This window comes from Gadus macrocephalus, chromosome 10 (genome assembly GCF_031168955.1).
Source record: "Gadus macrocephalus chromosome 10, ASM3116895v1".
NCBI lineage: Eukaryota > Metazoa > Chordata > Actinopteri > Gadiformes > Gadidae > Gadus > Gadus macrocephalus.
Window position 1 is genome coordinate 9047914 of NC_082391.1, and position 25078 is coordinate 9072991.

The window sequence follows — 25078 nt, forward strand, 5'->3', positions numbered from 1 at the left end:
TCCAAGGTTTATGTTGGTAACAGCCCAAATTTAATGATGTACTATCTAGAAATTAGCATAGTGCTTTCCAATAAAATACTATTTCTTAGTTATTATTCATAGCTACACCCATTTAGAAAGGGTTTATTCGATTTACCACTATGGAATTACTTACCTGGTAACAACCCTCTGCAGGAAGTTTTCCTCTAGTGTCATGGTACATCTTCTTAAATACTGGGTACAAAGCCGTTTGTTTCCATGGTATTACCAGGTTCTTACCATATAATTTATAATAGATTCCATTATCGATGCAGTCAACACAAACATGTACCATGTACGTTCTGCGACGTTACCAAGTAAAACACGACAACTTACCCAGTAATTAAGCTGAAACTGTACTGTAAAAGGAAGCCTCGTTTGTTTCCATGGTATTACCAGGTTCTTGCCATATAATTTATAATACATTTCATTGTCCATGCAGTCAACACAAACTTGTACCAAGTACGTTCTGCGACGTTACCAAGTAAAACACGACAATTTACCCAGTAAGTAAGCTGAAACTGTACTGTAAAAGGAAGCCTCGTTTGTTTCCATGGTATTACCAGGTTCTTACCATATAATTTGTAATACATTATTCCCTTTTCCATGCAGTCAACACAAACTTGTACCATGTACGTTCTGTGACGTTACCAAGTAAAACACGACAATTTACCCAGTAATTAAGCTGAAACTGTACTGTAAAAGGAAGCCTCGTTTGTTTCCATGGTATTACCAGGTTCTTACCATATAATTTGTAATACATTATTCCCTTTTCCATGCAGTCAACACAAACTTGTACCATGTACGTTCTGTGACGTTACCAAGTAAAACACGACAATTTACCCAGTAATTAAGCTGAAACTGTACTGTAAAAGGAAGCCTCGTTTGTTTCCATGGTATTACCAGGTTCTTACCATATAATTTGAAATACATTATTCCCTTTTCCATGCAGTCAACACAAACTTGTACCATGTACGTTCTGCGACGTTACCAAGTAAAACACGACAATTTACCCAGTAATTAAGCTGAAACTGTACTGTAAATGGAAGCCTTGTTTATTTCCATGGTATTACCAGGTTCTTACCACATAATTTGTAATACATTATTCCCTTTTCCATGCAGTCAACACAAACTTGTACCATGTACGTTCTGCGACGTTACCAAGTAAAACATGACAATTTACCCAGTAAGTAAGCTGAAACTGTACTGTAAAAGGAAGCCTTGTTTGTTTCCATGGTATTACCAGGCTCTTACCATGTAAGTTGTAACTGGTTATTCCCTTTTCCATGCAATCAACACAAACCATATATGTTCTGGAACATCGTTCACCAGTAGTTAAGCACTTTAATTGTTGTTATAAAACCCCAAACCACTGTTGATGAAAGGCATATTAGAATTAAACAAAATCAAAGGCTTATCTTTCAAACAATGCATATCTCACAAACAGGCACTGAACACTGAAGAAATCGGACAAAAAAAAGCCGTCCACATCAACTCAATTTAAATGTTACTGATGTTGTTTTCATAAAACACATGACATTGTTATGGCAAGTGACCACAAGGAAGACTGCTTCAACCTCTTCAATTTGAATAAGCGGTGAATGCCATGCAGCAATCTGCCTATGGGAGCATCTTTGTGGTCATTCGCAAACCAATGAGTCCACTCGATGAATGAGAGATGACTCTTTAGTGTCTTCTCTGTGAGGTATCCCTGCAGTCTCCACATCTGGGATTTGAAGGCTGACCAAGACCTGACCAGGTACCTCCAAATCTCCCCTTCCATACTGTAATAAAGAATCAGAAGACAAGAAAATAAACATTAGGACTGTCAATTAATGAACATTTCTAGAACATGTAGAACTCAAAGATTATTTTTGTTTATTAGTTAAAAAAGGATGCTGATCCTCTGGCCATTGTGTTTGGTCATATTGAAAAGAGAAAAAGGCATAGCAATAAATACAGTTAATAGGACGGGAGGGGACAGGCTGTTAGCTCCGATTAGCACTTTAGCATCGAGCTAGCGGAGCTTGTCATTCAAATAACTCGGACATGTTGTTTAAAACCTATAACACCCAATTTATTAAAATATCCGGATTTAATCGGGCTCTCTCCCATAAGTACAGTTAATAGGACGGGAAGAGACAGGCTCTGTTAGCCCCGGTTAGCGCGATGCTAAAGAGCAGCTCTACCGGAGCATGCCACCTCAACAGGTGCAAGTTAGCCTCCGGTTTGATATTCGCCGGATATTCGGTTTACCACCCAATCGGATTCATCAACATAAGTGCAATACATTACGGGCTTAGTATGTTGAGGACGGTTTAGGACGGCGTATCGCGAAAATCACAAACACATGTTGTCGCCATCGATGTCTGTGCAACAACGTCATTTACGTTCTGGCTGCTACCTGTTTTAGGGACCGTCAACAAGTTACACAAACCGACTGGTGGCAGAGACGTTACCATGGAATTGTTTCTGGAAATAAATCATATAAAATAACATAAAAATCACTAAAAAAATACATTTTGTCACCTGATTGTAGTAGTAGTTGCCAATGGTGGGCTGCTACTTACTGCAGGTAACTTTGCTAATATATTGCATTATTGTTAAACGGGATGCAATTAATAATTTCAAATATAGTTTAGTCGATTTTTGTCGAATATTAAACTATTAACTGCATTATGATTAACTATATTTCAATATATTTGTGTGATTAATTTCCTGTCTGAAACAATTCCATGGTAACGTCTCTGCCACCAGTCGGTGAGTGTAACTTGTTGACGGTCCCTAAAACAGGTAGCAGCCAGAACGTAAATGACGTTGTTGCACAGACATCGATGGCGACAACATGTGTTTGTGATTTTCGCGATACGCCGTCCTAAACCGTCCTCAACATACTAAGCCCGTAATGTATTGCACTTATGTTGATGAATCCGATTGGGTGGTAAACCGAATATCCGGCGAATATCAAACCGGAGGCTAACTTGCACCTGTTGAGGTGGCATGCTCCGGTAGAGCTGCTCTTTAGCATTGCGCTAACCGGGGCTAACAGAGCCTGTCTCTTCCCGTCCTATTAACTGTACTTATGGGAGAGAGCCCGATTAAATCCGGATATTTTAATAAATTGGGTGTTATAGGTTTTAAACAACATGTCCGAGTTATTTGAATGACAGAAGCTCCGCTAGCTCGATGCTAAAGTGCTAATCGGAGCTAACAGCCTGTCCCCTCCCGTCCTATTAACTGTATTTATGGCTATGCCTTTTTCTCTTTTCAATATGACCAAACACAATGGCCAGAGGATCAGCATCCTTTTTTAACTAATAATTGAGTTCTACATGTTCTAGAAATGTTCATTAATTGACAGTCCTAATGTTTATTTTCTTGTCTTCTGATTCTTTATTACAGTATGGAAGGGGAGATTTGGAGGTACCTGGTCAGGTCTTGTTCAGCCTTCAAATCCCAGATGTGGAGACTGCAGGGATACCTCACAGAGAAGACACTAAAGAGTCATCTCTCATTCATCGAGTGGACTCATTGGTTTGCGAATGACCACAAAGATGCTCCCATAGGCAGATTGCTGCATGGCATTCACCGCTTATTCAAATTGAAGAGGTTGAAGCAGTCTTCCATGTGGTCACTTGCCATAACAATGTCATGTGTTTTATGAAAACACCCTCAGTAACATTTAAATTGAGTTGATGTGGACGGCTCTTTTTTTTGTCCGATTTCTTCGGTGTTCAGTGCCTGTTTGTGAGATATGCATTGTTTGAAAGATAAGCCTTTGATTTTGTTTAATTCTAATATGCCTTTCATCAACAGTGGTTTGGGGTTTTATAACAACAATTAAAGTGCTTAACTACTGGTGAACGATGTTGCAGAACATATATGGTTTGTGTTGATTGCATGGAAAAGGGAATAACCAGTTACAACTTATATGGTAAGAGCCTGGTAATGCCATGGAAACAAACTAGGCTTCCTTTTACAGTACAGTTTCAGCTTACTTACTGGGTAAATTGTCGTGCTTTACTTGGTAACGTCGCAGAATGTACATGGTACACGTTTGTGTTGACTGCATGGAAAAGGGAATAATGTATTACAAATTATATGGTAAGAACCTGGTAATACCATGGAAATAAACAAGGCTTCCATTTACAGTACAGTTTCAGCTTAATTACTGGGTAAATTGTCGTGTTTTACTTGGTAACGTCGCAGAACGTACATGGTACAAGTTTGTGTTGACTGCATGGAAAAGGGAATAATGTATTACAAATTATATGGTAAGAACCTGGTAATACCATGGAAACAAACGAGGCTTCCTTTTACAGTACCGTTTCAGCTTAATTACTGGGTAAATTGTCGTGTTTTACTTGGTAACGTCACAGAACGTACATGGTACAAGTTTGTGTTGACTGCATGGAAAAGGGAATAATGTATTACAAATTATATGGTAAGAACCTGGTAATACCATGGAAACAAACAAGGCTTCCTTTTACAGTACAGTTTCAGCTTAATTACTGGGTAAATTGTCGTGTTTTACTTGGTAACGTCACAGAACGTACATGGTACAAGTTTGTGTTGACTGCATGGAAAAGGGAATAATGTATTACAAATTATATGGTAAGAACCTGGTAATACCATGGAAACAAACGAGGCTTCCTTTTACAGTACAGTTTCAGCATAATTACTGGGTAAGTTGTCGTGTTTTACTTGGTAACGTCGCAGAACGTACATGGTACATGTTTGTGTTGACTGCATGGATAATGGAATCTATTATAAATTATATGGTAAGAACCTGGTAATACCATGGAAACAAACGGCTTTGTACCCAGTATTTAAGAAGATGTACCATGACACTAGAGGAAAACTTCCTGCAGAGGGTTGTTACCAGGTAAGTAATTCCATAGTGGTAAATCGAATAAACCCTTTCTAAATGGGTGTAGCTATGAATAATAACTAAGGAATAGTATTTTATTGGAAAGCACTATGCTAATTTCTAGATAGTACATCATTCAATTTGGGCTGTTACCAACATAAACCTTGGATAATAGGTGTTTATAAGAATTGGTTGCCTAATTTCCTAGGAAGTACACAATATCGGAGTTATTACCAACCTAAAACAGTCACAACTACACGCTACTTAGTTGAGTTGATGGGTAATAGTGGAGGTTTTACTGAGTACTTCAGCTGTAATTCCTCTGTATTTACCTTCTTATTACCAGTGGTAATTACACAGTAATACACTATAATTTACCGGATAATTCCTCTGTATTTACCTTCTTATTACCAGTGGTAATTACCCAGTAATACACTATGATTTACTATGTATTTACCGGGTAACTACCTCTGTATTTACCTTCTTATTACCAGTGGCAATTACCCAGTAATACACTATGATTTACCATGTATGTACCGGGTAAATACCTAGTAATTAGGGGACTGTAAAAGGAAGGGTTACCAGTTTGCTTCCTATTTATGTCTAGTGTACACCCCTACTGTCCAAAAGCATCCCCCCCCCCCTCCCCATATGGATTTGGAGAGTTGTTGCCACGTCCCAGAGGTGGAAGTATCATATAATATGAAAGAGGGCATTCAATTATACTACAATGATCAATTAGGAGGCCGAAGCCCTAAAGGAAGTGATGCAATAGGTGACTGAGGCGAGAACATTTAAGTAAACTGTACCTTGGGGTCTCTTATATATCAAAGGGGGTTTCAAAGGACGCATACGCTTCAACCTGTGGCTCCAGCCCTACAGGAAATGACTCAGCAAGTGCTCCATCTCGTTGCACCTGCACCCAGCGGCTCGCTTGCAAGATTTTGGCCTGAAGTTCTTCCCAGACCTATACCCTAACAGTCCAACATGCATATCTGAGAATCAGGCCTCTCTTCAATAATGACAAAATGTTATGAGAGAAATACAGATTAACTTTTTGTTATCTCATAAGCGGCGTGGTGCCGGCTCCTTTTGACCTTTTGACCCCAGACTTCAAAGACGTGGGCACAGGCCAGCTGTGTCTACACACATTAAGCCACAAATGTACACCTACATCCCGCAAAAAATGGGGCCTAGAAACTAACCTCTGTCTTATGTACATTGACTGTACTGTTGGAGGTCACGCCCCTTTTCCGGCCTTTTCGAGATAGCTAGTGATGCTAAAATGTTTACACACATTGTCCGGGGCCCCGAGAACAACATATCCAAGATTTGTAGTTCTAGCCCATAGAGAAAAAAAGTTTTCCCAAATGGACTGTCATTTGGACAAAGCCCCTTCAGAAGTGTTGCCTGCGAGACCTAATGGTTCAGAATGTGGTGGAAAAACAGTTTTTGAGATAGGAAGGTCCTACCGCCCTGAAATTTGAATACCATATTCTAGGGCCTAACTGGGACCCCTGCACCGAAACTTGGCCCGGTCGGACCCCGAGTGCAGGAAGGGGGGGCCTGGACTTTCATAATCTTCGCTCGGTGAATGTAAAGGATGTTTGGTCGGATGTTATGACGAAGAATCATAATGTGAATGGGAATATTCTATTAATGTCTTGATATCATCTTTCGTCTCAACACTTCTGCTGCAGCCGCTTAAAGTCTCACTCCGAGAACCTTAAAATATGAATCAATTCATTAGAAGTATGAAAATATCTTCCCGGTCGTGCAACAGGGCAAACAAGGTGTCCTTTGTCATCTACGTTTCGAGACGATTGCAACAGTGCCACACATTATCATATTTGAATATGTTTCGGGGTAGTAATTAGCTGTCGATTTTGGAGGCCTTTATCAATAATGACCAGCTATAGATTTGCTTCCCGATGGAGATTTTTGACAACTTACATGTAAATTAGCATCTACACGTTAAGCTGAGTCCAATGAGATCAAGCTCGCCCTCTTGCTACACCGAGATCATGTCCTAGACCTAGGTGTACCATGTAAAATACATGTTACCATTAGCTAGAGTGTCATGCTTGGTGTCATTGGACTCATCTCAACGTGTAGATGCTAAATAACATGTAATTTGTCACAAATTTTTATCGGGAAGCAAATCAATAGCTGCTCATTATTGATTAAGGCCTCCAATTTCGACAGCTAATTACTACCATTAAACATGTTCGAATATGCTCATGTGTGGCACCGTTGTAATCGCCTGGAAGCGTAGATGTTGAAGGACCTCCTTGTTCGTCCTCCTACGCCACCGGGAAGATATTTACTGGGGTCAAAAGGTCAAAAGGAGACGGCACGAGCCCCGTTGAAAAAAATAGAATACCACCCAACACACTCCATGAAGTCTTTATTTGCATGGGTTTACATTTCGTTCTGTGTAGCATGGAAAAATCGGAGAAACACTCCCATTCAGAATGCATTGGTTTACATTTCGTTCTTTGGAAAACGGTTCTTTAGTAATAATATTTGAGGGAATATTTTTTTGTTGTTGTTTTAGCAGCGAAATGCACCGTGTGCGTGTGTGTGTGTGTGTGTGTGTGTGTGTGTGTGTGTGTGTGTGTGTGTGTGTGTGTGTGTGTGTCTGTGTCTGTGTGTCTGTGCGTGCGTGTGCGTGTGTGTGCTTGTGTGTGTGTGCGTGTGTGTGTGTGTATAACACGCTATTTTATGTTGAAATGCGACGTAATCCAGTGTTCACGAAACGTACACTGTCAACGTATGCTTTTGGCGACTGGGTTGGCTCTCAGATATACATGTTTCTAACAAGATGATATCATTAAAAGTTACATAAAGTAACAGTTTAATAACACAAACACAGGAAGCACGTGAGCTGCTATAGCGAAAGCAGCCCACAACCTGACGTTGTTGAAACATGCGAGCGAGCCGATCAAATCCTAATAACTATAAAACTAAAGATCAGACACTGACTGAAGATTATGCAAGTAAAGAGTATATTTCTCCCTAGAAATGCTATTAGAAACACGTTTAACGGTGAATCGGTCCCAAAATATTGCATTTCCCATTCAGATAATAAAGATTAATATAAGCTACGCCGTGTTCCGGAGCCGCGGGGGATTCTGGGAATTGGGGTTGTCAGTTGACAAATGGGGCTTTTGTTAACTTGTTTTGTTGTTAGGATTAAGTGGGGTTAATGGGTTCGGGATGTTATGTGGTTGTGTGTTGTTCTATTAACATTGTTCGTGTGTTCATTGTTGTCGACACCGTCACCGAGAGTGACGTGACCATCGTTTCGTGCAGCTGTTCCGTGTTGAAGTCTCGTTCAATAAAAACCAACTCTCGTTGTCGAGCGTTCAATAAAAACCAACTCTCGTTGTCGAGCGTGCCCCCCCCCCCCCTACAAACGTGTCTCCCCCCCCCCCCCCTCAACAAACGTGTCCCCCCCCCCCCCACCTTCAACGAACGTGTTCCACCCCCCCCCCCCCCCCTACAATCGTGTCGTCGTCGTCCCCCTCAACAAACGTGCCTCCCCCCCTCCCCGGTCAACAACAGTCTACCTCCCCCCCCCCCCCTAAACAATCATGTCCACAATTTGCCGCGAAAGCCTTGAAACCCAAACCCCGAAACCCGCCTCCACAGCGGCACGCGTGGATACTGTAGGTATAACACGCTATTTTTTTACGTTGAAATGCTACGTATCCAGTGTTCATGGAAACGTACACGTCAATGTTTTTTCTTGGCGACTGGGTTGTACCATCATACATTGTGAACAGGTTACAAGTCATTCCCCTAAAACACAGTGTGCTGTTGAGATAAATATGATCCTGGCCAGTGAGATTAAGAAACTATTCTAAAAATAGTATGCTTGGTAAAAATTCAAAAACACCATTTGAAAAGCTTATTGAAAGTGGTCTTAGCTTTCCTTTTAAGATGCATAAATGTCTAAATCATCACTCTCATAAAACTTTGCAATCAAGTAGAGTTTCAGCTTAACTATGTGTTGAATAACTGGCTTATTTCTCTTCAGTTGTCATTCTTCTTTCATTATAGATATGACTGACTTGGAGCAATTGTTTCTACGCTCCGCGATCACTGAGGTCTTGCCTGACCTTCCAGAGATGACAAAGGATGTTTTAGTAGAGCACTTGCAATCCCTTGGGGTAGAGACCTATGATGATTTCCAGTTTATTGAGGAAGCTGACTTGCTGTCTGCGCTGAGGCCAATTCAAGCACGAAAAGTCGTTGCTGTCTTGAAACAGAGATGGAAGTCAAGTATTACAACCAGCAGCTCATCTGATGCTTCACCAGGACCTTCTCCATCCTTGCAGTCTCTTTCACCAGGAAGTTCAACCCCAACCTTTTCAAACAGCAGCCAAAGCCCTCATGTCGACTGGGTGGATACCTTTGTGATTCCGTGGGATAAGTTCCCAGAGGAACTGACGCAGACTTTGGAGAGAGAAAAGCGACCAAGTCCACGAATGAGAAGGGAGATGGTCCGCCTTGTGGTTCATGAGATGACACAAAAAAGTTCCTGCATAAGTAGAAGGAGCTCTATTGAAGTTGCAAAAAATATGGTATCAAAATATCCCAAATCTTTGCAAGACGTCATAGAAGGAGATGCGATTGGGCAAGGGTATCACTCTCTTGTTAAGCAATTGCAAAACCGAATCGAGAATGTGCGATCAACCACCCCAAAAATAAGAAAGCGAAGGTATCGCACTGATGATTCTGACACAGATGAAGTCCCCCCAGAAAAGAGAGCAGTGATCCAGGACACTTATGGGTGCATAACCTGGGATCCAAAATTCCTTCCTCTTGGAGAGACCCCAGAGAGCCAGAAGGAAAAGAGAGAAAAAATTAAGAGACTTCATTAGGCTCAAAAGCCTAATGAAGAACACTTTCTACTCCCAGTGTAAAAAAGTTAACCAAGGGAAAAACATCAAGCATCTCCTGGAAAAGTGGCCATTTTTCTTTGAGGAACTTGGCATGGCAGTCCACTTCAGGGAACTCACCGGAATTGGGCTTCAAGAAATGTTCTCGAGGAATCTGGATATGAAAGGGAAACGACTCCTGAACTACCTGAACACTGTTGCTGTCCACAAGAACAAAAGGTTCCTACAGGCTTTAACAAAGTTAAAAGCGATGAGAGGAGAGCTGTGTGGTCTCTCTGAAGACGTCAAAGAGATGGTGCTGCTCTGTTGTCATACTTCAATGAGAAAGAAGACGCAATGTTCTGTTACATGGAGGACACGTGTCTGGCCGAGGAAATACAGATGGAAAAAGTCCACTTGACCCCTACCATTGTTGTGTGTGGTCTGTACACTTACAAAGTTCTCAATGCCTCGTTTTATATCTTAAGACCCTTATTATAATACCAAAGAAATGTCGGGCTACTTTTAGCCTTTTAAGTGGTTCCAAATAGCGATTTCGTTTTTACCATAACCAGTGCCCTCATTGTTCCAAGTTTATAGCGTTTTGATAGAATAAGCTAAAAACAGCCAACTAAAGAATGTGTCTATCTGCGGTTTTTGTGCTCCAAAACGAACTTTTCTGCTCGTTATCATAACAGAACATCCCAAATCCATTTTACACCGGAATTACCCTTTAAACAGTGAGTAAAAGTTACAGACAAATTGTTACAGAATTTGTATGCAATTGTGAAGTTTTCTTTTTGTGTTTCCTCATTTGTATGTGTACCATAATAGCTTGTTTTCAGAAAGTGGCCATTTTGTATATTATTTCTAATTAGAAAATTAAGAAGCTATTCTAAAAATGCACAAATAGTAAGAATACCATTTGAAAAGGTGAAAGTGACCTTAGTTTTCCCTCTAAATTATCACTGTACACTCATAGTTCATCTTATCTTTGAGTGTATTATGCTGACTCCATCTTTGAAGGGTGTTAAGAATTCTACTTGTCGGAAAGTCTGTCTTTATCGTTCCTCTTTCAGTACCAACAAGATGGCAACTAATTGTTCAAATGTCATTTATTGTGCTTGTGAAGTACATTATTAGTGTTTGGAAATGTAGAATGTTACCTTCTGTGAGATTAATAAATTCCTGGAAAGGCAAGTTATTTGATTTATTTTCATTTTGAATGCCTAATCTGTTCCAAATTCTTTGTAACGGGCAAACATTTACAAAAGATGGCACTGCAGTTTAAAAGACAAATGTCTGAAATATTGAATCCGCCTGTAATGTATAGAAAAGTTAGTATTCTGCTGAGATCTGATCCCAGCAAGTGGTGAACATTTATTTTTAGGCAATTTCACTGTTGGAGTCAAAACTAGTTTTTACGCCCTTTGTAATAAATACATTTGCAGTATTTAGGTATTTTTACTATAAAACGTTGTCATTAATACTATATTAGAAAAAACTTTTCAGTAAAAATGTCAATGAAATTCGGTTAAAACAACTGAGACGTTTACAGTCAAAAAAGGTTATTAGGTTGATATTTTTTTGTCAAATTGAATGGGCATAAACGTACAATTTACAACAATTGCATGTAAATATCACAGAAATAATTTGTTTTAACAGCAGCTTCGGCATGTTAATTCAGCAGAAAAGAGCTGTTATATATGCAACAATTGCTTGTAAATATCACAGAAATAATTTGTTTTAACAGCAGCTTCGGCATGTTAATTCAGCAGAAAAGAGCTGTTATATTTACGGGTGTAATGTAAATTACTAGTTTTAAACTGTACAGCTTGTTCTGTAAAGTGGTTAACATTTTCACTGAAAAAACAGCTGGCAAGTTTTTTTTGTAAAAACAACAGGATTTTTTTTTACAGTGTACCTACCTCTCTCTAGCTACCTACCTACCTCTCTCTCTACCTACCTACCTACCTCTCTCTCTACCTACCTCTCTCTCTCCACCTACCTACCTACCTCTCTCTCCAGCTACCTACCTCTCTCTCTCTCTCTCTCTCTCTCTCTCTCTCTCTCTCTCTCTCTCTACCTCTCTCTACCTCTCTCTACCTCTCTCTCTCTCTCTCTCTCTCTCTCTCTCTCTCTCTCTCTCTCTCTCTCTCTCTCTCTCTCTCTCTCTCTCTCTCTCTACCTCTCTCTCTACCTCTCTCCATCTACCTCCATCTCTCACTACCTCTCTCTATGAAATCTTCTCAAAAAACAGTAAAATGTTAAAACTTGTAAATTGTTGAATGCTAGCTAAAGTTACAAATAGTGTAACAAAACGTAAACGCAACAAAATGCAACAATGTGCATTTACAATAAATGCATCAAAACTAACATCAACAATGTAAAAAGCAGCGTAAACTGCTTTTTAAGCTTAGTTTTTCTTCCTCAAGAGCTACCTCTCTCTACCTACCTCTCTCTCGCTACCTACCTACCTACCTCTCGCTACCTACCTACCTACCCCTCTCTCTCCAGCTACCTACCTTCCTCTCTCTCTCCAGCTACCTACCTACCTACCTACCTACCTCTCTCTCTCCCTCTACCTACCTACCTCTCTCTCCAGCTACCTCTCTCTCTCTACCTACCTCTCTCCATCCAGCTACCTACCTACCTATCACTCTCTCCAGCTACCTACCTACCTACCTACCTCTCTCTCCAGCTACCTACCTCTCTCTCTCCAGCTACCTACCTCTCTCTCTCCAGCTACCTACCTCTCTCTCTCCAGTTACCTACCTCTCTCTCTCCAGCTACCTACCTACCTCTCTCTCCAGCTACCTACCTCTCTCTCTCCAGCTACCTACCTACCTCTCTCTCCAGCTACCTCTCTCTCTCTCTCTCTCTCTCTCTCTCTCTCTCTCTCTCTCTCTCTCTCTCTCTCTCTCTCCAGCTACCTACCTCTCTCTCTCTCTCTCTCTCTCTCTCTCTCTCTCTCTCTCTCTCTCTCTCTCTCTCTCTCCAGCTACCTACCTACCTCTCTCTCCAGCTACCTACATCTCTCGCTACCTCTCTCTCTCTCTATGAAATCTTCTCAAAAAGCAGTAAAATGTTAAACTTGTATATTGTTGAATGCTAGCTAAAGTTACAAATAGTCTAACAAAACGTAAACGCAACAATGTGCATTTACAAAAAATGCATAAAAACTAACAACAATGCAAAAAGCAGCTTTTAAGCTTAGTTTTTCTTCCTCAAGAGTCGGTTTTTTAACCCATGAACCAATGCAGAGCATTGCCCTCCACCAATGTCCATAAGCACCTTCTGAATTGCCTCAAAAGTGTACCTAAGGCCTCTGGGGTAGTCTATGTTGAGGGCAAAGAGCAGACTCATTAGCAGTGCCACAGCAGTTGGAAAATCACTGATGCTTGGAAAGATGATTTCTTCCTCGAGTACCACTGCGAAACCGACCCGATCATTCTGTTCCACCATAAGGATACCGACTGTCATCCCCTCTGTCCAGTCCTCCTCTGCATCTGTGACCTACACAAAGTGGACAAATATATCAAAAAATATTAACCTTTATTTATACCCATGGGGAAATTCAGGTGTCATAGCAGCAACAGCAGTAAGCATGAAACAGGATAGGTTCAATTGTATTTTATTTTATTTTTTGGTTTTACTTTACTTTTCTTTCATTGAAATATGAGCTGAGTGAAGTATTACAAATTAAATCACGCGGGACATTTTGAAACAGATTAACGGCAGACTATGCAACATTTAGGATAAAACAAAGTAGAGTCACACATAAATAATCCTTTTCAATGTTCTTCTGCCCCACTAGAATGTGTGGTGCTGGTTTATCTTGGGTGGTCCGTTTAGCTTACTTTGTTTGATCATAAAAATGTTTTATAGTCAGCATTGTTCTTACCGCAATGCATGTTCACATGAATATAGTTTAAGTGTACATATTAATTTATTATTATTTTTACAACAGAAAGCATTTAGAAAAAATTGAAGAACATACCTGTACTTTCTTGTAAAGTTTGGCCGCATCTTTTAGATAGTAGGGGAGCCCCATCAAAACAACTGCCCTTTGCCTTTGATTGGAACTCTGTAAAAAAAATAAGACAACCAACAAATGGGATATATTCGGCCAGAAATCAGAAAAAAAGTGATTTTATATTCTACTAATGTCTGCATACTTGTTTGAGTTAAAAAATAATCAATATGTTCGGAAAAAATTGATATTGGAATAGAATGAAATAAATAACTTGATATAGAAGTATTCAAAAAGTATTCTAGCTCAAAATGGGAGTCTACAAGGGGTTTTGGAACTATTGCTCTAAGATCTGTAAGACATGGGCAGGTATGGATTGTGTAAAACAGGCTTATATCAACACATGTACGTCATTATCCAGTGTACTCAAAAGGCTGTTCAGCTCCACCAGCCCACTCCTGGCTCTGTACACCTCAAGAAACCTCAGCAGATACTTGTCAAGGCCAGCGAAGAGGGAGCCTTTCAGGTCAACAGACGTAAGGCGAGCAAACTCTGCTTCATCTGGTAGGCAGAAAACAAGCAAAAGAACACAAGCGATTGGCTGTTAATTCAATTATATATATTTTTTTTAGAGCTGTCAAGCGATTAAAATATTTAATCGTGATTAATCGCATTAATGTCATAGTTAACTCACGATTAATCGTGATTAATCGCAAATTATTTTTCTATGCTAAATATCCCTTGATTTCTTTGTCCCATAATTCTTCTCATTTTAATTCTCTTATCAACATGGTGAAGTGCATCGGCTTGCCTTGTGCAAATGATTTTTTATTGATAACAACATTGGCATATACTGATCAAAACAGGACGATACAAAAAAAGAGCCTATAGTGCAATTAAACGACTGCTTTGAACAAATGTCATTTGAACATAGCAGTCAGGCTATTGCTTCTTTGTTTTGAAAAAAAAAAAATATATATATATTTTTTTTAAATAAAAGAATTGCGTTAATCGCGCGATAATTTTTTTAACGCCGTTAAAACTGGTTTGCGTTAACGCCGTTAATAACGCGTTTAACTGACAGCTCTATTATTCATGACTCATATAAACTATTCTTAAATAAATTATCTAGCAAATCAGTTTAAAATCTGATCCTCCTAACCTCATCTGAAATGGAAAAAATACTTTTACCTGACGTTCAGAGAACAGTGCTGGCCCTCTTGCTCTTACGTCGGCCACAGGTGGCTCATCCTCCACAATTTGTTTTCTCCGTAAAGAAAATGTGTTGGTCATCATTTATTTTATTTGCTGCCAATCAATTTTCCTCTTCTTCATTTCGGTGACCATCTCCGTTCTTTCCTCTTCGATGGAACGTTGTGTTTTTCCCTCAGGTAATTTACTTCAGATTTTCTGACCCTCTTAAGTTTTCCTTTCCCAGGTGTACCTGGACAGCGCAAGTTTATCTTGAGCTCTGGGCATCCAGCCAATCGTAGCTTCTGTCTGAAATTACCCATTTTAAACTTCAAACTAAATTCCCAACAGTACCAACCATTGACCGACCCTAGTTCCCTCAGACATGGATGTTTTTCGACGAGAGCTTGTGACACCAAATCATATTTCTCACGTGTTGGGTATGGGTTATGGACATAGATGGCTTCTGCTATTTTATCCAAAATGTCAGATTTTGTGTCTTTGGAGACGTCAAGAAGGGTTCCATCTTTATGGAAGGCTTCATTTCCGTGCCTCAACTTACGTTCCACATCAAATGAAAAAGTAGGAATGTTAAATGGCTGTGGCAGCTGACGAGGACGGCTGGCAGAGGGGCTGTGGCTTTCCTCAGAGGATGTGGTTAGGCTTGCCGTGTCCAAGGTTGAGTCTGTTTGATAGGATTCTAGATTCTTGCTGTAGACTTTCAAAGTCACTTTGTCCTTAGGCAGCTCTGACATGCAACTCAAGTTGCAAAGCTCAGAGCTCACTCTGCTAACTTGGAACTGCACCACCAAGTCACCTTCCAGTCCAAGCATGTTTTTTAGCATCAAGTGAAGGCCAATAACAGTCTCTGGCATGTTATCAATGGTTATCCTCCGGATGTCATCTTGGCTAAGGATGACGCGCAGCAACATGGTGAATCCCAGCTAAATTTTTTTTTTTTACAAAAATGGTTGTGTCATGATCAAATATTATAGGTACGCCTTATGCATATCATATAATAATAATAATAATAATAATAATAATACATTTCATTTAGAGGCGCCTTTCAAGACACCCAAGGTCACCTAAATATGAGTTACTTCAAATTAAAATCAAATTTTCAATTGCACCTTCGCAGTAGAAGAGTGCACTGTAAAATGTTGGATTTTTGTCCTGCCAGATTATAAATTGAATGTCTTATTTAAACCCTATGTAATACTATTTTGGTAGCTATGGTGGCCCCTTTGATTACATTCAAGTTTACAGAGCCTAGGCAGGGTTTCGGCCGCCTTATCAACACACGGCTGCTTAATTATACTTTTTTTAATGGTGAATATTATAGTTTAGCATAAAACAATCTAAACTATATTCACTCTCTGTGTAAAGATCAGGCTTCAGGGCAACAGTCTGACAGCTTGCATGAAAATAAGCATGATCTATACCATAATACCACCTTTATACAAGAGTTGCACCCCCCCACCTAAACTAACACATTTTCTGCGGGAAACCCTGGATTACCTTTAAGAGGAAAGTACCGCACACATCTCGTTTTTCGCATATTTATTAAATGAAAGGCAACGTTTTGGCAATCAGACCATTATCAGGCATGCCTGATGTGATTATGATGACCAAAATGTTACCTTTGTTTATTTTGGCGGTGAAAGGTGAGCTATAGAAAAGTATAAAACATAAGGTAGTCTTATAATCAAAACAGGCTTCAGGGTTAGTTCAGGGTTAATGCACAATTATAATTATCCACAAGACAATCAGCAAAATTATTACCTCAGTGCAGTAGGGATGCCTTGGGAGAAACCAGGTGTCTTCCTTGCACGGTGTAGGCTGACAGGGGGGCGTAGTGGTTCAGCTCTGCAGGTTCGACCACAACAAGTTGGAGATCATCAGTGCTGCAAACTTCAAAACATCTGAAGTGGTCCAGGTACCAGGTGGAGAAAGGTTGAAGAATAAAGAATGCCTTGTTGTCCATGTTGTAGCATTAATAATACCAACTTATCTAATTCACTTCAACTAGCTATAAGCAAGAGGAATCGGGGAGTCCAGGTCAAGCATAGATGGAGAGTTTATTGCCACCCGCAAACGAGAGACAACAAAGCCGAATGGTATCCTCGGATACACACTACTGAATGAATCCCGGACAGCTCCTTATATCCCAAATTCTTACACAATACAAAGTTGGACTTTCATCAAATATTGATGTGCATAGAATGTTTTTCTGGGTCATACTGTGTGGATGTCAGCATATTCTCATGTCTTCTGGATGCCAATGTGACCTTAGAACATATATTATCCTTATACTGTGGTAGAAATTAAGGAGTATATTCTATGGTAAACCATGATTATTATGAGGTCTGTGTGTCTAATAGTGGAGAAACACACGGGGCCTGGGTGTCTGGGTTCAGAACAGATGGTTGGGCCCCTAAAAGGAGCAGGACGCTACGGGGATAAGGCATGCTGACCTTAGCCTAGTGTTTTGGGCTATCTTTGTTGACCATTTGCTGACCAATTGCTGACTGTTCAGGTTAAGATGGATTTATGACTGAATGGAGGCAGACACTTCAAGGAGAAGCTGCTCTGTTTGTGTGTATAAAAAGACGCCGCAGTTTGTGAACCGCAGTGACTCTTGAGACCTACTCGGCTGTTATCGTTGTTGTTCTTCTTCACGATAAAGTCTTTTGTCAATTCTTGCTCCGGACCCCTCGTTTTCATTTTACTCTCTCTCTTGAATTAGTCTAAGTGTTTTATATCTCGGTTAATCTCCGACAATACAAACAGAGATGATGCACACGTGTGAATGTTAGCATTGTTTTCAGAGAATACATCAGATGGGAATAGACTGGACCCACTCACGGGTGTCACATGGCACATCAGGTGGGAATGGACTGGACCCACTCACTGGTACGACATGGCACATAACATCTAGGCTAAAGGTGATCAGCTCTTTTCCACTATTAAAGTATCTATATGATATGTAGGCCTAATAATAATCATAGTTTAACATAAAATGTAAGGTTAATTTCTACCACATCCACTACCACAAGGTACAGGATTTGACAGAAGTCAGGGAGTCCACTCGTGCTTCCAAATGATACAAACATGCCCTTTGAACAGTTTCATCCCCAGGGCCATCACAGAACTTAATAATCACACTACACTCCTACCCTCCACCCAGCACAACTGCACTTTTGTTAGTGGTTGCACAAACAAATTTCGTTGTGTATCCAATGCACAATGACAAATAAAGTCTATTCTTTACATATTTTGTCCCATGTATAAAGGCTGTTGTGGCAAGTGATACAGTGGTCAGATAATTGAATTTGTGCTGAATAGCTTGTTTGACTAAGGTTGACAGATTTTCTAGGGAACTGTATGTTGCTCTTTCTACTTCCACTGCTGGCTTGTACAGGCATGGCATGTCAAAAAAGTATGCCAACATAAGTTGGTGTTAGTTGACCAAGGACAAAACAATGTTCTTAAAGTTATTTAGATCCCGGGCTGCTTTCTTGAAGAAGCTATGTTTAGCTTCAAAGCGAAATGTCCAGAAGTCCACCACGGGTCCAAAGTAACGAATTAGACCGGGATAATGTTCAAGGAAATTATGGTTGGGTTTGAGTTTCACATCAGGAAACACTTCTATTAAAAGTTTCCTATGTTCAAAGATCTTTGCTTCAAGTAAGAGAGGCTTTCTTCTGTGAAACTGGACGATACCAAGATTTCAACAATGTCTTTTAGTTCGAGAATCACAGACCAAGCGTTATCATTTTCAGGAACAACCTCACCAATAATTAATGGCAACAACCTTAACAGAGTCCAATTCTCATGGCCATTCCCTCCTATTGTTCCGACCAAATGAAAATTTACTGGAATTTTCTGAGGACTGAAAATGCCTGAAAACTTATAAGGGAAGTGCTGTATGGCAGTATTTAAATAATCTACAGTGAAATATTTATTTTTTCAAACACAAACACAGCTCAAAAGGTACAATGCCTTCCAAAAGATCGTGCAAAAAGTCAGGTGGAAACCCTGTGATGCAATGAAAGTACTGTAGTTCATTTAGAACACAGTCCCTTTTTACCCCATTCACACTTTTCAAAGTCACATTGTCCTTAAACTCAGAGAGGTCTAGGTTATGTGACTCTCTTGTTCTCAATACAAATGCACCACTTCTTACAGAACAAGTTTGAATATCTTTTCGACCTGCAAGGCAAAATCTGCAAAAATTATCTGATGTAATGTATATTTCTGTGCCTCTCACACTAGTTCCTAAGCAATTTTAGGTCTCTCAGCAATGGTTGAAGAATTGGACTGCAACCAAATGTTTTAACATCTTGACTTTTGCATAGGGCAGCCAGAAATATAGTACATAAGGATGATCGGTCTCTTACAGGTAAATGAGCAATTACCCAATAGATGGCACACAATTTATGTTTTTTCCTTGAGGTCCCTAAAGGATTACAGACTTCAAAATCATCAATATACAAGCCCAGAGAAATACTTGGATCTTCACCAGAAATAAGTGGATTTTCCTTGCAGTATGATGCATCAGAAAAAGATGCATAATGGCCAGATTGAAATTTCTGTCTTTCTTCTAAAACTCTGTCAAGTACATCACCCCTATTCAACAATACTTGAAGAACACCCAAGATTGACACATAAACAAATGTTTGTTTGATCAAATCTAAAACAAGTTCTCTTTGAAAAATGATAACCTTCTTTTGTCAGTTCCCAAAGACCCACCTTCTGAAAGACAGCTAAAATGATTAGTCTGGCACAAAGTATCTTTAACTATATTTAAAGTGCTTTCATCAATGGAACAACCATGCTGCCTCAATACTTTATCAAGAGTATTTTTGTTTATCTCACCAACTAAAACACCAATATCCCTAAATTCTGTAACTATTTGCTGAACTGCTGTCTTTGAGACATGTAAAACTGTTTGCAATCGCAGAAGTAAAGATGCAAGTCTAGCCTGAACTGTATCAGTGTTTACTTCATGCTCGGTTATATTCTCAACCCCAGAAAATTCAGCATCACTGATATCTGACTGCACTTGATCAACCAGGTGCTCCTCATTTACATTTGTTTGAAGAACAAGCTCAGATTTCAAGTCTTGCAGTGTGACATTGTTATGAAATTGACTTTTGTGTGAAGTAAAGGTAGAGTAAACACTTGATTTGAAAGAACAATGATTAAAGGGGCAAGTAACAGTCTCTTTACTCTTAAGATGTTTCCCAAGATGAGAGAAATACTGTTTTATATTCACTGATTCATTGAAATCGCATAACTGACAGTACATTTTAAAGGTTAAATGTCCAGTAGGCAGTGTTGTGCCTGAACGCGTTCATTGAACGATAGTTTATGAACTCGTTCATATTTTCGGCGAACGTGAACTGAACGTACTGCATTACTGCCTGATGAACGTTACTGTGAACTTGTTCATTCTGGTGTCTGTGAACGGCACCCGCACTCGGTTTAACTTCGTTAAATTGGGGGGTTATTTGTTTATCAAAACGGCGGATGCGCGCGCAGAATGATTTGTTTGACCGGTTGCCATGGTTATCTCCGTGTGTTTCATTTGCAGTTGCGGCGTTGTCAGCTTACTGTTACATTAAACTGCAATCAGAAAATGCGGTTATATGCTATAGACCCTATAGTGTCTGTGGTGTAAAGGCTGGGACGAATTAAAAAATATAAATACACTTTATGTTGAAAGTATAGACCGTCCCGATTCCCATTGAAACGAATGGCTCGGTGATTATTCTTCAGAACGAGATCTGTTAAATAGTGAAAAATGAATCAAACTGTAATCAGACAACACGGTTATATGCTATGGACCCTAGAGTGTCTGTGGTATAAAGGCTGAGACGAATTTCGAATTATAAATATGTACAATCCATAACGTTATCTCCCGCTGGCTCATAGCTCAGCGGACTAGAATACCTCCTAGAATCATTGCTTGTTGGCCGGAAACGTAAATGGGGGCTGTTTACGTTTGGTTGTAGTCTTTTCGCTCGGTTCTCCGACTCAACAGTAGGGCTAGAACCGAGCGAAAAGACTACAACCAAATTTGAACTACAACCAAACTAGTTCCCTTTCCGCTTCCGGCCAACGAAGCAATGAGTCTTCCAACAGAAATCAATGGGATTTACAAAATGCGCTAAATGTACAATACATTTTCGCTACGATGCTTGATTCAACCACTCTATATCATCCTAGACAAATCACGAAGTGGGCTCGATGTTCAAAATACCGGAAAAAAATAATAGCTCACACAGCAACATATTGAAAAAAAGAACTATGAACTAGTTCATTTTTTGGAACTGTGAACTTAGTTAAAATCTTTGAATTATGAACGTTGAACTGAACTAGTTCATTTTAAAATTTGTGAACTGAACTTTGAACTAGTTCACGTAGAAAGTGAACTATCCCAACACTGCCAGTAGGTTCATGCTGTGAAACTCATGCTGTTTTTTTAAGTGGTTTTTCATGGATTGCTGTGATCGGAAAACTAGATGACAGTCACTGTAGATACAGGGCAATGGACAGTTTCTTCCAAAATGTCCATGGACAGCTCTATAATGTTCAATTATTCTTCTATGATTTTCTGAGAAGTAGGTACAATACTTACAAAGCCAACTCATTTATGTTTGCATTCTACCATTTCAAGCATGTAGACCTAAAAAAAAAAAAGAAAAGAGAATTAGGACAGATATGCAACTTCAATAAGCATTTTATATTTTCCACAAAGCAATTTACAAAATAGAAATTGGTAGTTAAATAACCATTTCATATTTTCCTTTTTACACAAAACAGTATAATAATAATAATAATAATAATAATACATTTTATTTATAATGCACTTTATATTCAAGAATCTCAAAGTGCTTCAGAGAAAAAAAAACTATTAAAAGGGGGAACCTCAAAGAAAGTTAAGCTAAATGCTCTTTTAAAGAGATGGGTTTTGAGGTTCCGTTTAAAAAGAGCTGTAGTCTGTGGAGCCCTCAGGTGGTAAGGGAGGGCGTTCCATAGTCTAGGGGCTGCAGCAGAGAAGGCCCGATCACCCATGGTGCACAGCTTCGTATGTCGGGTTTGGAGGGTGTGAGTGGATCCTGAACGGAGTGTACGTGAGGTTGTCGGGGGGGTGAGGAGTTCCTGAAGGTAGAGGGGGGCGCAAGTCCGAGAAGGCACTGGTGGGTGAGGAGGGAGACCTTGTACTCAATTCTGAGTGGGACAGGGAGCCAGTGCAGTGATTTCAGGATGGGGGTGATGTGGTCATGCTTGCGCACCCTCATCAGGACCCTGGCAGCACTGTTTTGAATGTATTGGAGCCTCTGGATGCTCTTGCCAGGGATCCCAATGAGGAGTGCTGGAGGAGACAAAGGCATGGACGAGCTTCTCTGCATCAGCCAGGGTGAGTGATTGGCGGAGTTTGGCGATGTTCCTGAGGTGGTATAATGCTGTCTTACAGAGGTGTTTGATGTGGGTGTCAAAATTAAGTTGTGGGTCCATTTTAACACTGAGGTTGGTGACGGATGTGGAAAGGGGGATGTTTTGGCCAGAGAATGTGATATTGGTGATGGTGGGGGAGCGAAGCTGATGTGGCGTGCCAACAAGGATGGCTTCCGTTTTATGGCTGTTAAGTTGTAGGAAGTTGAGCTTCATCCACGCCTCTATCTCCTCCAGGCAGGTGGTCAGTGTGGATGTTGGCAGAGGAGCAGAAGAAGTGGGGGTTGTCCTGATGTAGAGCTGTGTATCATCAGCATAGCAGTGGTAAGATAAGCCATGCCTGCTAATGACACTACCCAGGGGGAGCATGTACAGTGAGGGGTCCAACACCGAGCCCTGAGTATGAATATTTGTACATTTTTATAGAAACGCCTGCTATATATAACAATATTTGTTATATATATATATATTTCCACTCAATTAATTATTTTGGCGCAAGTGCAACAAGAAATAAACGTTTAGCGACCATAGCTATATATACTGACTAGATATCACCTGAGCTGCGCTGTTCAGTGGCACGTATGCGGCAATGCCGCTGCCATCTTGCCGCGTGGTAACCACCCGGGGCAGAGGTCCATTCACGCCTAAAAATCCCCTTATTTTAAGGCAATCTTCAAGCGGGTCAAACGTGTGTTCTTGGTAATGATAGTAAAAAATTAAAAACACTTATTGTTTTACCATCAACACAGGTCTGACGTATGTCAGAAACCAACCCGCTTGAAGATTGCGTTGAAGATTAGTTAAACGTTTGAACGAAGGTTAATGGTTAAATATTGAATGGGCGGACAACTCTGCCGTCCGAGAAGTTGTGTCTGGTGTGTGAATAACCAGGCGACGAGACATACGAGGCATTATCTGTGTAGGCCGCTACGTTATGTATGGCAGCCATTGTATAGGTGCCTCGTGTAAAAAGCTACTTGTTGAATTTATTTTAATTCTTTTTTTGCCGCCAGTGAGTATTAGGGCCACACGTGAAGAAAAAAAATATTTTTGCCGTGACGAGATTAAAATCGACACGTCGACTTTAAAGTCAACATGTCGTCATTAAAATCGAAATGTCGAGAATAAAGTTGAAATGTCATGTCGACTTTAATCTCGACGTGTCGACTTTAAACTCGAAATGTCGAGAATAAAGTTGAACATCATATCGACTTTAATCTCGACGTGTCCATTTTCCGTTACTTCCATTACTGACACGAAGTAGTCATCCGCTGTAGTAGTGCTGCATTACCATCAGTGGTTGCATTTTCGGTTTTAGTCGCTATATTGTTTGGATGGAGGCCTACACCACAAACAATGACCCTAAGGGTTATTGCCGACTACTTCGTGTCATCCGCTGCACGCTTGGGAGGATGCCCGGAGCGTCTGCGAGCTGACAGAGGAACGGAAAATGGACACATCGAGATTAAATTCGAAATGATGTTTCAATTTTAATCTCGACATTTCGAGTTTAAAGTCGCCACGTCGAGATTAAAGTCGACATGACATTTCAACTTTATCCTCGACATTTCGAGTTTAATGTCAACGTGTTGACTTTAAAGTCGACGTGTCGACGCGTCGATCTCGTCACGGCAAAAATATTTTTTTTCTTCACGTGTGGCCCTAATACTCCGTCGTAAAAGTAGGCCTGCCACTTTCGATGATTTGTACTGTGTTCGACTATATAATAATGTTTAAGTAGTAAGACGTTAAGAATAACTCAATGATATTCACTCAACATTTTTTCAGTTAAATTTACAATAAACGCGTATCACAGACGACCAAACACTTAAATGTTTATTAAGAATTTACGCTCACCTTTTTTCAAATAAACGAGTCCTCTTCGTTTCTCCTTTCAACTGTGCGCAGAAATGGCCGCTTCAAGGTGGATTCAAAGTCATGCAGGCACGCAAAACGTACCACGTGACGCAAAACGTACCACGTGATGAAGCACAATTAGCCTTGTATTTTAACTCAGCTTCGACTATCTAGCAAACATAACATTGATTTTCAATTTGGTTAACTTCCATGTAGTTGAGGCGTTGTCAATTAATTATTTTAAGTTAAATAAACTTTCTACCCACACCCATGTCATATTGACAAGAAAACAATTGTTAAGATAACAAACAAGCAAAATTCGGGTTTACAGTGTTTCTCTCCATTGGAACGATTCATATTTTTCAATCTCATAGGTCCCATGGGCTCTACCGCAGAGGTCTTCAGCAGGGGGTCCGCGGAGGTACTGCAGGGGGCTTGCGAAAGTTGTGGTTGATTAGACAATTATTTTATATTCCCCCAGCAATTTTTTACACAAATTGAAATGTCTTTAAATACACATTAACATGAATCCAACACACTAGCCGCGGTTACATGGACACTTTTGATCCGATTTCTATTCGGAATAGATCTATTCCTATCATGCGATCCGAATGGCATTTAAAAAAGTGGTAAGCGTACGTTCGTATGTCTCTCGCGCACACCTGACACATCAGGACTGGCTGCGACATTTTTATGCATTTGATTTTAATGAAAGCCCAGCAGGAGAGAGCTTTTCTCTGTCTGCTCCTTCAATTAAGAAGAAGGACAGCACAGCGACTCGTCCGGTCTTTATATCTACCCCCTCCTCCGCCGCAAACAATA

General features: G+C 40.1%; 1 protein-coding gene across 1 annotated transcript in view; it reads right to left on the bottom strand.

The window, feature by feature from the left end:
* Positions 1-1525: 1525 nt before the first annotated feature.
* Positions 1526-25078, bottom strand: part of uvssa (UV-stimulated scaffold protein A) — a 483727-nt gene continuing 460174 nt past the window's right edge. The window contains exon 11 of the mRNA XM_060062339.1: positions 1526-1802. Coding sequence (XP_059918322.1) covers positions 1541-1802 — 262 coding nt within the window. The 3' untranslated portion in view covers positions 1526-1540. The remainder of the gene's footprint in view (positions 1803-25078) is intronic.